This window comes from Salmo trutta, chromosome 9 (genome assembly GCF_901001165.1).
Source record: "Salmo trutta chromosome 9, fSalTru1.1, whole genome shotgun sequence".
In the NCBI taxonomy this organism is placed as follows: Eukaryota; Metazoa; Chordata; class Actinopteri; order Salmoniformes; family Salmonidae; genus Salmo; species Salmo trutta.
Genome location: NC_042965.1, coordinates 27,274,115 through 27,285,540, shown reverse-complemented (window position 1 = coordinate 27,285,540; position 11,426 = coordinate 27,274,115). Strand labels below are relative to the sequence as shown.

General features: G+C 43.9%; 1 protein-coding gene across 2 annotated transcripts; it reads right to left on the bottom strand.

The window, feature by feature from the left end:
- Positions 1-153: 153 nt before the first annotated feature.
- Positions 154-11,362, bottom strand: LOC115200337 (ankyrin repeat and LEM domain-containing protein 2). 2 transcript variants are annotated; one of them, XM_029763318.1, is made up of 13 exons: positions 11,195-11,362; positions 8,398-8,936; positions 7,677-7,871; positions 7,272-7,465; positions 6,772-6,960; positions 6,377-6,499; positions 6,212-6,275; positions 5,942-6,123; positions 4,011-4,117; positions 3,732-3,922; positions 2,602-3,535; positions 2,052-2,183; positions 154-1,891 (listed from the first exon to the last, which is right to left on the bottom strand). In XM_029763318.1, the coding sequence occupies exons 2-13, from the start codon at positions 8,918-8,920 to the stop codon at positions 1,672-1,674; spliced, it is 3,054 nt and encodes a 1,017-aa protein (XP_029619178.1). In that variant the 5' UTR covers positions 8,921-8,936; positions 11,195-11,362; the 3' UTR covers positions 154-1,671. The 2 variants fall into 2 exon arrangements, with proteins under 2 accessions (XP_029619178.1, XP_029619177.1); XM_029763317.1 differs by lacking the exon at positions 11,195-11,362 and adding an exon at positions 10,420-11,183.
- Positions 11,363-11,426: the final 64 nt, after the last annotated feature.

Below are 11,426 nucleotides of genomic sequence, written 5' to 3'. Positions count from 1 at the left end.
TTTGTTAGTAATTTGTTACTAATTTGAATGGTTTATGAAGTGTCACATTGTTAGTGTGCCACTGTCACACTAAAGGCACTAATATACAGTTGTAGAGAATAAGGGTGACACCGCCATTTCAGGCAGTATTAGAAAGTGCTCAAAGGACAACAATTCAAAGGTGAGGAAACTGTTTTATTGATTAGTCAAAAGCAAATGAGGACCTGGACATACAGAAAAGGAGAAAATTCACAATGAAATAGTTTTTATCCTTTTTTAAAGAAGCACAGAATGCCAAAGCACAATAAGTATGTTTAAGTATTTAGGTGCAATTTACAGAACTCCACATTCATAAAAAATTTGGAGACCAGAACGAAATCTGTGTCACCTGTGAACACGAGAACGACAATACAATCCTCTCCATGAAAAAGTTGGTGCCTTTAATCAAGATTTTTTATTCACATTCAATATTACATCTCTCATACTAAGAGTGACAATCTATATAGTAAGGGTGATTCCTATTCAATTTGGATTTACAGCTGTTGATTTCTATATTCAGCTTTGCTGGCAGGCAGACCATTCTTTTTACAGCAGTTTGTAAATGGACCTTATTTTAATGGTGTTAACTATCTTCGTAGAGTTTAGCTACGTCAGGTTCTTGCACATTCACATTTAATAAGCCATTGATTACAAATGAGTAAACATGTCTTTGTTGCATTCTGCAGTAACCTCTTATGTACAGCTTGGCATTACTCTGACACCTTTAGAAAAACCAAGAACAGTTCAAGAAGATTACCTTTCAGCTATTGTGTGAGGCCGACAGTCGTTAAAAGAGAAGTTAAGTGTGAAGACAACACAAATTACATGATGCACAAAAACATTGGTACCTGGAAAATTAACACATCTCTATTTATTAATTAAATAAAATAAAAACATGGACAAATTCAGTGTATTACCATTTTCCCCATGTTTGCTTTGGAGCCATTTGTTGGGTGAGCTGCAGTCCGATGGTGGTTGCTATGCTGTTGTCAGGATGCATCAACCAAACTGGACAGGATGTGGCTGATTCTGCATGGAGACTGACTGGTCCATCGTTTCAGAAAATTAAGGCAATTCCTGAACTTTGAAGAAACAAAATAACTGGCAGTTGGTTTAGTACACACATAAAAAGTTGGTTTTGTGCTACTGACTGACATTAAAAAAAAATAACTTTACAATATTGACATTTCTTTTTACTTCTTAAAAACAGCTATTTTCAGTTAAGTGAATCTTACCAACGATTCTATTCTGAAGTTTAACGAACATCTACTCAATGTTTTGGGGAGTGCAGCTGTATTACTGGTTATTAAAAAAGTTGACTGAGCTATGACACAGGTGTTTCACACTTACTATGAATAATATTAATTGTCAATTCAACACTCATACAGTACAAAGTACAGACTGAAGGAAACCTGTTTTTGTTTTTTTTAAGTCTGAGTGTACATCACGACCCGACATACTGAGAATCTTGTATGTATGCAATATATAGAAGTAGTACCATACATCATTAATACAAATCTTCAAGACACTTGTGCATATTTTGTTAGGTACATGGTTTTGAGCTCTGGCATATTTAACCACCGTGGTGGCAGGGCTGTAGCCTATTGTTTCTGGCCAGGGGGGGGGGTAGGCTCGGTCAGGGCTTGGAGTTGGCTAGGGGTCGTTGAAGTGCCTGAGGCGGATGCGCTGGATGTAGCTGGCATGTGCAGGGCTGTAGCGGTTGGGGCTGGTGAAGTCTGGAAAGCCTGTGTGTCGGGCGGGACTGAAGCGGCCACCAGCAGGGGACACCAGGCTGCTGACAGGAGAGCCGTGTGTGAGGGGAGAGGCCTGATGTACCCTGGGTCTGCTTTTTACCACTGCAGAGCTGGGCCAGCTGAAAGACAAACAGAAACAATACCACCACCAGTCTGCATTTATTTGGTTGTTTCCATACGATAGCAACTGACATTTTAAGCATTTGTCAATGTGTTTCCACATTTACAAGGCAACTTGCAGGCAGTGACAACTGTTCATATGCATGGAGACATGCATACCTTTGCATGTCTGATGAGGTGTATGTCTGCATTGTGCTTTTCCATTTCTGAATGCTGGGGAACTTCGAGGGGTCGATGTCTGTGGCTTCTACTGCCAACAGGACCTCTCTGTCCAACTTGGTTGGTGAATCCCTGAAACAACAGACAGAACAAGAGAGGTTGGTTGAAGGGTTTGGCAGATTTGAATTCTGCTGTTGCTTGCTGATGTCTGTAAGCAGGAAGTTATCCCACTGTGCAGCTTTATTTCCCCCACCGAATACATAGCAGCTCGCCTCTGCAGTCAGCTCTAGTACATTATCCTTAATTATAAACTGGGTAGTTTGACAAAACATTTATTTTTACTGCTCCAATTACTTTGGTAACCATTTTATAATAGCAATAAGGCACCTCGGGGGTTTGTGATATATGGCCAATATACCAATATACTCCGCGTTGCGTCGTGCTTAAGAACAGCCCTTAGCCGTGGTATATTGGCCATATATCACACACTCTCGGGCCTTGTTGTGTAATTAAAAACCTCAGAACAATCACCCTAAACCTCATCACTCACCCTTCAATGAAAAGTCTTCTTCTGATGCGAGGTGGGGTCCGTGCTAGTAACTCATGGGAGTTGTCCAGGGACTTATAGGAGCTGGATGATCCTGAGCTGCTCAGATCCCTCCCCCCGTGATCCCACGACTTAGATCTGGCGCAGAGTGTGCGCCCTGACACGGTCCCTGGCCCCAGCACCCTAGTCCTTGGGCCCAGAGCCTCCAAGCTCTCCTCAGCCACAAAGTACTCCTCCGAGCTGCCGCTTCCACCACTGGCCCTGTCCACCATCCCTACCACCACCTCTCCCTGCACCTCCCCGCTCATACAGGCCCCCCTCCACCCCCCTCCCTCCCTGTCCCCGGCCTCTGAGCTACAGCCCCTCTCAAACAATGAGTCTTCATTGGTGTCACCCCCCAGCGTGAGACGGCCCACCCCGGATGCCAGGTCGTCCCGAGAGAGTCCTTCCCTGTGCCCACCGTGCCTGTATCCCCCGCTCCTCCTCCTCTCCCTGTCTCTGGTGGGGTTGTCCACCCCATCCTGCAGGGACATCCTTTCAAACTCCACCATCAAGTTGGAGATGGGCGACAGCAGGCAGGAGGGGGATGAGGAGGCGCGGGGGGACATCATATCCCCGTTGTGAGTCCTCTCCGCCCCCGTGGAGGGGCACAGGCCCAGGCCGTTGTCGCAGATGGGCGAAAGGAGGCTCTCTGACACGGAGGAGCACAGGAGGTCTCGCTCGGCAGCTGTCTCGATGAGGTCATCAGGCAGGATGTGGAACTCACGGAGGCCCAGTCCGCCCACAGCACCCACCAGACTGTCCTTAGAACACGCCGAGGAGGTAATGCTTGTGAGTGCCGTGTTCTGACGGTTCTTCATCTCTTCCAGGCTGATGTCATCACCCTCGTCCAGGAAGGCCCCCACTGAGATAGAGTTGCAGAACTTCTTGGGCTTGCCTGTAAATGGCAGAGAGGAGTGGAAACTGTTCATTTGAAGCACACAAAAAATGCATTTACTGGTCAATCTAAAGTTGTATGGGAGCATCAATTCAAGACCTTGATGGCTGTATCATCGCTCTCATTTCTCATTTCTACCGAATTCAATACCAGTACTATACAGTTTATCAATAGCAACTGGTGGGGATAACATTACCTGGCGAAGGGGTTCTGAAGCGGTTGCTGGTTTCGTTCTCCCCTGCCTCTTCGTGTGCACGCTGACTGAAGTCCTTCTTGTTGAGGTACTCCTCCAGCTTACGGAGGCCGTCTGCAGAAGACAGGTCTGTAAAACTGTCCAGGAAATCCCAGTACTCAGCCCAGGGGTGGCCCAGCTCTCTGGCAAGGACTCTGTGAGGGAGGAGAACATAACACTGTGGTTGGAGAAGCTGGTAAAAAATTGAATGAAGTTGTTCAACTTTGGGCTTTCTAGACGTACCTGCCCACTTTCTCTGCTCCACGGTCAGGGTCAGACTTCAGGATGTGCTGGAAGTGCCCTGCCCTGTCTCTTGGGGGTGTCTTCCATACCCGGCGGAACTCATCTGCCTGCAAGGGGGACACCAATTAATCTTACATATAGTGCATTCGGAAAGTATTCATACCCTTTCACTTTTTCTACATTTTGTTAGATTACAACCTTATTCTAAAACATCTACACACAATACCCCATAATGACAAAGCAAAAACAGATTTTTAGTTTAAAAACCCCCAGAAATATCACATTTACATAAGTTTTCAGCCCCTTTACTCAGTACTTTGTTGAAACACCTTTGGCAGCGATTACAGCCTCGAATCTCCTTGGCACACCTGTATTTGGGGAGTTGTCCATTCTTCTCTGCAGATCCTCTCAAGCGCTGTCAGGTTGGATGGGGAGCGTCGCTGCAAAGCTATTTTCAGGTCTCTCCAAAGATTTTCGATCATGTTCAAATCTGGGCTGTGGCTGAGCCAATAAAGGACATTCAGAGACTTGTCCTGAAGCCACTTCTGCATTGTCTTGGTTGTGTGCTTAGGGTCGTTGTCCGGTTGGAAGGTGAACCTTCCGTCCCAGTCTGAAGTCCTGAGCACTCTGCAGCAAGTTTTCATCAAGGATCTTTCTGTACTTTGCTCTGTTCATCTTTCCCTCGATCCTAATTAGTCTCCCAGTCCCTGCTGCTGAAAAACATCCCCACGGCATGATGCTGCCACCACCATGCTTCACTGTAGGGATGGCGCTAGGTTTCCACTAGACGTGACGCTTGGCATTCAGGCCAAAGAGTTCAATCTTGGTTTCATCAGACCAGAGAATCTTGTTTCTCATGGTCTGAGAGTCCTTTAGGTGCCTTTTGGCAAACTCCAAGCAGGCTGTCGTGCCTTTTACTGAGGAGTGGCTTCCGTCTGGCCACTCTACCATAAAGGCCTGATTGGTGGAGTGCTGCAGAGATGGTTGTCCTTCTGGAAGGTTCTCCCATCTCCACAGAGGAACTCTGGAGCTCTGTCAGAGTAACCATCAGGTTCTTGGTCACCTCCCTGACCACGGCCCTTCTCCCCTGATTGCTCAGTTTGGCCAGGCGGCCAGCTCTAGGAAGAGTCTTGGTGGTTCCAAACTTCTTCCATTTAAAAATGAGGCCACGGTGTTCTTGGGGACTTTCAATGCTGCAAAAATGTTTTGGTACCCTTCTCCAGATCTGTGCATTGAAACAATCCTGTCTCGGGGCTCTATGGACAATTTCTTCTACCTCATGGCTTGGTTTTTGCTCTGGCATGCACTTTGGACTCCAATCAAGTTGTAGAAACATCTCAAGGATGATCAATGGAAACAGGATGCATCTCTGAGCTCAATTTCAAGTCTCATAGCAAAGGGTCTGAATACCTATGCAATTAAGGTATTTCTGTTTTTTATTCTTAATACATTTGCAAAAATGTCAAAAAATTGCTTTTCGCTTTGTTTTTAATGGGGTATTGTGGGTAGATTGATGAGGATGTTTTTGTTTTCATCCATTTTAGAATAAGGCTGTAACATAACAAAATGTGGAAGAAATGAAGGGGTCTGAATACTTACCGAATGCATAAGGTATCAGTTTTTTTTTTTTTTATACATTTGCAAAAGTTTATAAAAACCTGTTTTAGCTTTGTCATTATGAGGTATTGTGTGTAGATTGACGAGGGAAAACTATTATTTTATCAATTTTAGAGTAAGGCTGTAACGTAACAAAATGAGGAAAAAGTGAAGTGGTCTGCATACTTTCCAAATGCACTGTACATTCTGTGTTTTAACAACAGCTTCCCATATGAAAATATAATGAGCTAAAAAATATAGAACTAAAGTGTGAAAATGGGTGATAAGAAGACAAAAAGAGTGCGAGTTGAAAGAGGACATGATATGACAATGACCTTAGATGGGCTGAGTGGGCCAACGAATGCCCTAACAGACATCACAGGATCCATGGGACTTCGTGTAAGCCTGGGAGCCAGCGAATGAGGAAGAGCTTCTGATGGCTCAGGTGACCAGGGAGCACCAATGACAGGCTGGGAAGAGTTGTCTGTGGCCCTCAGTAAGGGTATATAACAGCGATCTGTGGTTGACAGAAGAGAAGGTGCTTTGGGGTAAACAGGGAAGATAAGAAAAACACAAGTCCTGTGATTGGGAGGAAGTGCCCTTACCTTCCAAATAGACACATATCTTCTGTTTCACCTCTTGGGTATTGTTTTTTCTTTCACAAATAACCTGTCAGGAAACAGAAGATTTTCAGGGAATCCAAAAGTCATGTGGATCAATGAGCAGTCATTAGCTAGCTTTTAAAAAAGTATATATCTGGAGCAACTCACATCAGATGGCTTCTGGTCGTACTTGTTCTTGCAGTTTTTATCCGTATCAGGATGTGAACACAGGACATTCACCACTTCTGGACAACCAAACTTACAGGCAAAGTGGAGTGGTGTCTCAAAGCCCTGCGACAGACAGAACACACATACACTATGAACAGAGGCAAATCAATCCAAAACACACCAGTCAGTTACAGTTCAACTTAAAAAAACACAGTAGGTCTGCACTCAAAAAGTAGCTTAATTTTTCAATTTCTTAAAATGATTTTGTCTGCACAGGGGAATCGACTAAAAGCCTTGTCTGCACAAATGTTTCGGCTAGATATCTTCGGTGTTAAACCTACAGTTAAATCTATCAGCAGGTACATATGTAGAAAGGGTGAGATAAGGAGACTCACAGCTTTGTCTGGAGTATTGAGGTAAAGGTCTATGATGTAACGGATGCGTTTCTGCAGCATGGCCTCCAGGTCATCTGGGTACATGAGCCTCATGAAGTCAGGATTCTCTAGAGTTTCCAGCAGGAGCTGGGCGACACCAGGCTGATTCTCCTTTGCTGCCACGTGCATCACGTTGTACCGACACCCCTCCTAGGAACACACAGCAGACATTGATGAAGGAAAGTAGTGCAGGTCAGTGTTGGGTCACAACTTGTTTGTCACAGCCATTTACTACAGAGGCCTGGCTGTGGTTAGAAACATTTATTTGGTTGGAAAACTAATAGGATTGATACTTAAATTGTCAGAGTAATAGATCTGTTCTGTTAGAATATTATAACTTATTTGGTCAACAGAATTACTGAGTCATATCTGAAGGAGTCATATCTTTCTATGTGGTTGACTACCTATTTTTGTGATACTTCACTGTAATCATCTGCTGGCTGACTTCCTCCCTGACTCACCTGCACAACAGTGGGGTTGTCTCCAGAGCCAATGAGATAGCGTGGGTTGCTCCAGACCAGCTCACTGAAGGCTACCTCATCCCCCTTCTCCACAGCCTTCCTCAGCTTGGCTGTCAGGTCCTGGCAGCGAGGGCTCTTGAAGCTGTTGGCCCTTTCCCTGTTGATGGTGTCTGCCTCCATGACAGGGACGTTGTCTAGTGCCACAGACAAGAGAGATGGAGACGACAGATTAAAACAGAGGTCAGCAGAATATGTGATAAACAATTTACTCGTTAAAAAATTTGGACAAGTCCAAGAAATGAAATGCCATCCAAACACCCTTGAAAAGCACTGACTTTGCATATTTTTCAAACTAATGTATTTTTTGTAAGGAGAGATAATTGTCCTTCTCAGCCCAGCACTCACCCTTGCAGAAGACCAGGCCTGGTTTGACAGGGGAGACACATGGGGTGGATTTACTAGGAGAGGGGTAATAGTCACAGATTCCCTTGGAAAATTTCTCAGCATCTTCTCGATTGGCAAAGGCTTTAAAGCGAGCTCCTTTCATCATCTTCACAGCCTGAAGAGCCTCCTTCTTATCACCATACACGTGGGCCCTTTCTGGAAGTGAGAGAAAAAATGTACATTAAAAAACGTGTTTCTCTATAGGCTATAGATAGCTCTTTATATCTACCTACAACTAAAAACATTCCAGAATGTAAACTGGATTCAAAATGGAATAGCTAATGGTCAGTTATTTTGTCGACATTACAAGCAAAGCAGCTCAAATTCTTACTACTACATTTTTTTGTCGCGATGCTAATGCAGAAAGCCATAAGGTGACAGGTGCTATGGATCTCAACCACTGATGGCTCAAAACAAAAATAACCCCTGAACAGCATGATGTCATGGAGAAGCAACATCAAATGTTTGAATTGGACCTTGAGCGTAGTGTGACAGCATGGTCAACATACAGAAGATGCGCACTGCACTTTGTGCAACCCAATAGCTAGCCAGCCAACAGTTCTGTCTTCGCATTTCTGTGTGGGAAAATAAATAATGACAAATACACGTTTGACCGATTAACAGCCCAAAGTGTAAAGCAGAGATAGTTTACATCAGCCCAGGTGAAATAACAGTTTCTTACCATTTCTAGCCAAGACATCCTCCCATAACGGACACACTCCATAGAACATTGGTGACACTTGGGCCATCTTTGAAGGAGTCTCTGCTGTAGACTGAGAGCCAGTGTCTTCCCTATTGATATTAAAAGGGGCCCTTGACTTCACTGTCAGGCCAAGTTCCTCTTCCTCTGGGGGATTGAGCCCCATTCCGTAACCAAAGTCCATCTCATCACTGACAGCCTTAGGAGAGTCAGTGCCAGTCGCTGCTGATGTAGCACATGACGGCACTGGTTTGGCCTGCTCTGCAGCACTGGCCGCCGCTGCACTACTGCTTGTGGCTGGGCCTGTAGTGGTGGCATTACTGCTGCTGTCCGTCTCTGTGGCGCTGCTGCTGCCCTCGGCTCCCGCCAGGACGCGGGCCAACTTCCTCTCGAAGATGGCACGGGTGGTGGCCGTGATTGGGCCGCACTTGAGGTCGGCCCTGGTGAACTCCTCTCGCAGCTCGTCTGCACTCAGCCCTCTCAGCCTGCTCAGAACCGCCTCCATGCTTCAGCTAGGCTACCTGTGCAGTCAGAGGGTAACACATCATATGATATCACATTCAGATACAAACTGCTGTGTAATGATAGTGACAGTAAATGTTTTTATTTTGATTGAGGTACCTGGTCACCTCAATCAAAACGTCCTATTTTTTGGGGCGGATAAAAACGTAATTTGTTCCAACAGTAAAGTGCATTATTTCTGTAATAGAAGTGTCTGTCCTGCCGCTGTGCCTGCCTGTTTCGCTGGGACCGGCTGCTGTAATGCATGAGCCTCTCACACTCTCTCCCCTTTCTCGTGATTGTATAACATTTCAAAATGCAATTGTTGGAAAAAACTACTTTGGAGGCAACTCGTTGTTCATATTAAAGAGAGGCGGGTCTCAGTTTTCTGAAGGTATAATATATCTGATATGGCTTTGAAATACGGAGCGAGAGAAATTGTGCATCGGCCATGCCGAGTAAACTAGGCCTTAATGCAAAAATGTTTTAGGACATTACATTTACTGTTAAATGAATACATGGCTACTAGCAGTAGGTGTTATATTTAGAGTTAGCTATCTAGCTAATGTGTTTTGAGTTTCCACTTCCTCGGGTGGTGAATTAGAAACAATTGAATGAGGCCTATATATATCATATTAGTGCACAAAGAGATTAAGGCAAATTCATCCCTATTGAAAAAAATAAAAAATTATTCTACAAATTCTGGAGCCCTACTTTCTTTAACCCAACATTCATAATCACTGGATTAAGTTGCATGTCAACATATTTTGAATCATGCATTCCTGCTTGGACATGATATGTGTAACAAGGTATTAATTGAATATCATCTCAGTAGTCTATTACACTTCCTAATAAAGCATTGTCAATTACTTTATAAAATGACTCAAATGTATTCTATTGTGTGACGCTGGTACCACCAACTGAAAAAGTTCAATGTTTGTCTGGAACCCAGCCTTTTGAGCTAATTGACAAGTGCACCTTACTCCCCATGATCCTCGAGACCGACCATAAGTAGGGCTCTGCCATTAATGAACTGTTTCAAAGCATAGATACAACATAAATTCACAGCCTGACTCTGAATATGATAAAACCCAGAAATAAACTCAGTCAGCCTTTCTTGATTCATCAAACAGCGAAGAAACGCAAGTCTACGTGCCGCTTGGTTTTTTGCAGGTTCACAAAACATGCAAGCCATGAAAGGAAGGGGCGATTCGAAAGCTTTGCTCACAAAAAACGCTTCGATCAAAATCTAGATTTGTATGGAATGAAGCACGTTAAAAGCATTTTGCGTTCGATGTTTTTAAACTTCCTAGATTTCAGAGAAAACAGGGAACATTTCCAATCACCGTCGATGCAATCTCAGTCATGCTCACGCCCAAGTGCCAGTCCTAATATCTATTTTTGTGCATTAACAATCTGATATCTCATGTCTTTATGGTGATGCTATTGATACACGCTATCTCAACACATATTTGATGACAAAAGTCGTATCTACCTACTTACCAGACATCATCTTAACTGCTTATCGTTCATGATCTGAAATGCATTTTAATATTCAGCTAGGATAAACTGTTGAAACAGACACAATGCTCAAGTCAAGACCGTCTGGAATCGTCTCATTGTTTACAAGACATTGTGCGCATGCTCACTTCCGAGGGAGGGCTCACCGTGCTCTCAGCTGAGATGCTGTTAGTTGGTTAGCTAACAGTTCAAACCAAACTAGTAATGGTGGTGTTGCTAGAAACAGTTCACTATGCAAGGAATGCATTTCAAAGGAAATAATGAAGTGACATTGGACACCTACCTATATGTAAATGCAGTGCGTTAACTGGGTTTAGGCAAGCACGATTGAGTAATCTCATGTCATTAGCTAGCTAAATTAGTACGCTGGCTCGCTAGCTAGTTACGCCGGAAGTTTAGCCTAGAAGACGCTAGCAAGCAACCCACTTTCCATAATATAACGTAGGTAGCTAGTTATTTTGGGACATGCTGAGAAAAGTATACCCTCACCAACAACATAAAATCATTTTAATACTTGAAAAAAAAAATCACCAACTAGCTACCTAAATTAGCTAACCGTGTAGTTATGACAAGTGCGTGACGAAGGAACAAGCCAGCTAGCCCTACAACCAACAGTTAGCTGTGCTACATTTAGTAAACATCTTGAATAACGCATTAATATATTTTATTAATGCAACGACTGGAACGTTTGGACTTGGAAATGTATATTATTCTGCGGTATTTGAAATGAGAACAAAATTAACGTTAGCATGCACACCTCCTTGCTCTCCACCTGCCCTCACCGCGACGCTTTCAAACCATGTTGAGAAAGGACCCAGGTTTTGATTAACATAATGCCTGATCGAAATTGAGACTACTGTGAACAGTCTATGACTGCGTACTATGCTAGCCAGACAGTCTGGAAAAAACCTAGCAAAACATAAATCCTAGAAACAATTCGATAAGTACCTCCAAATATATAAGATATCTTTGGAAAAGACAGTTTCGAA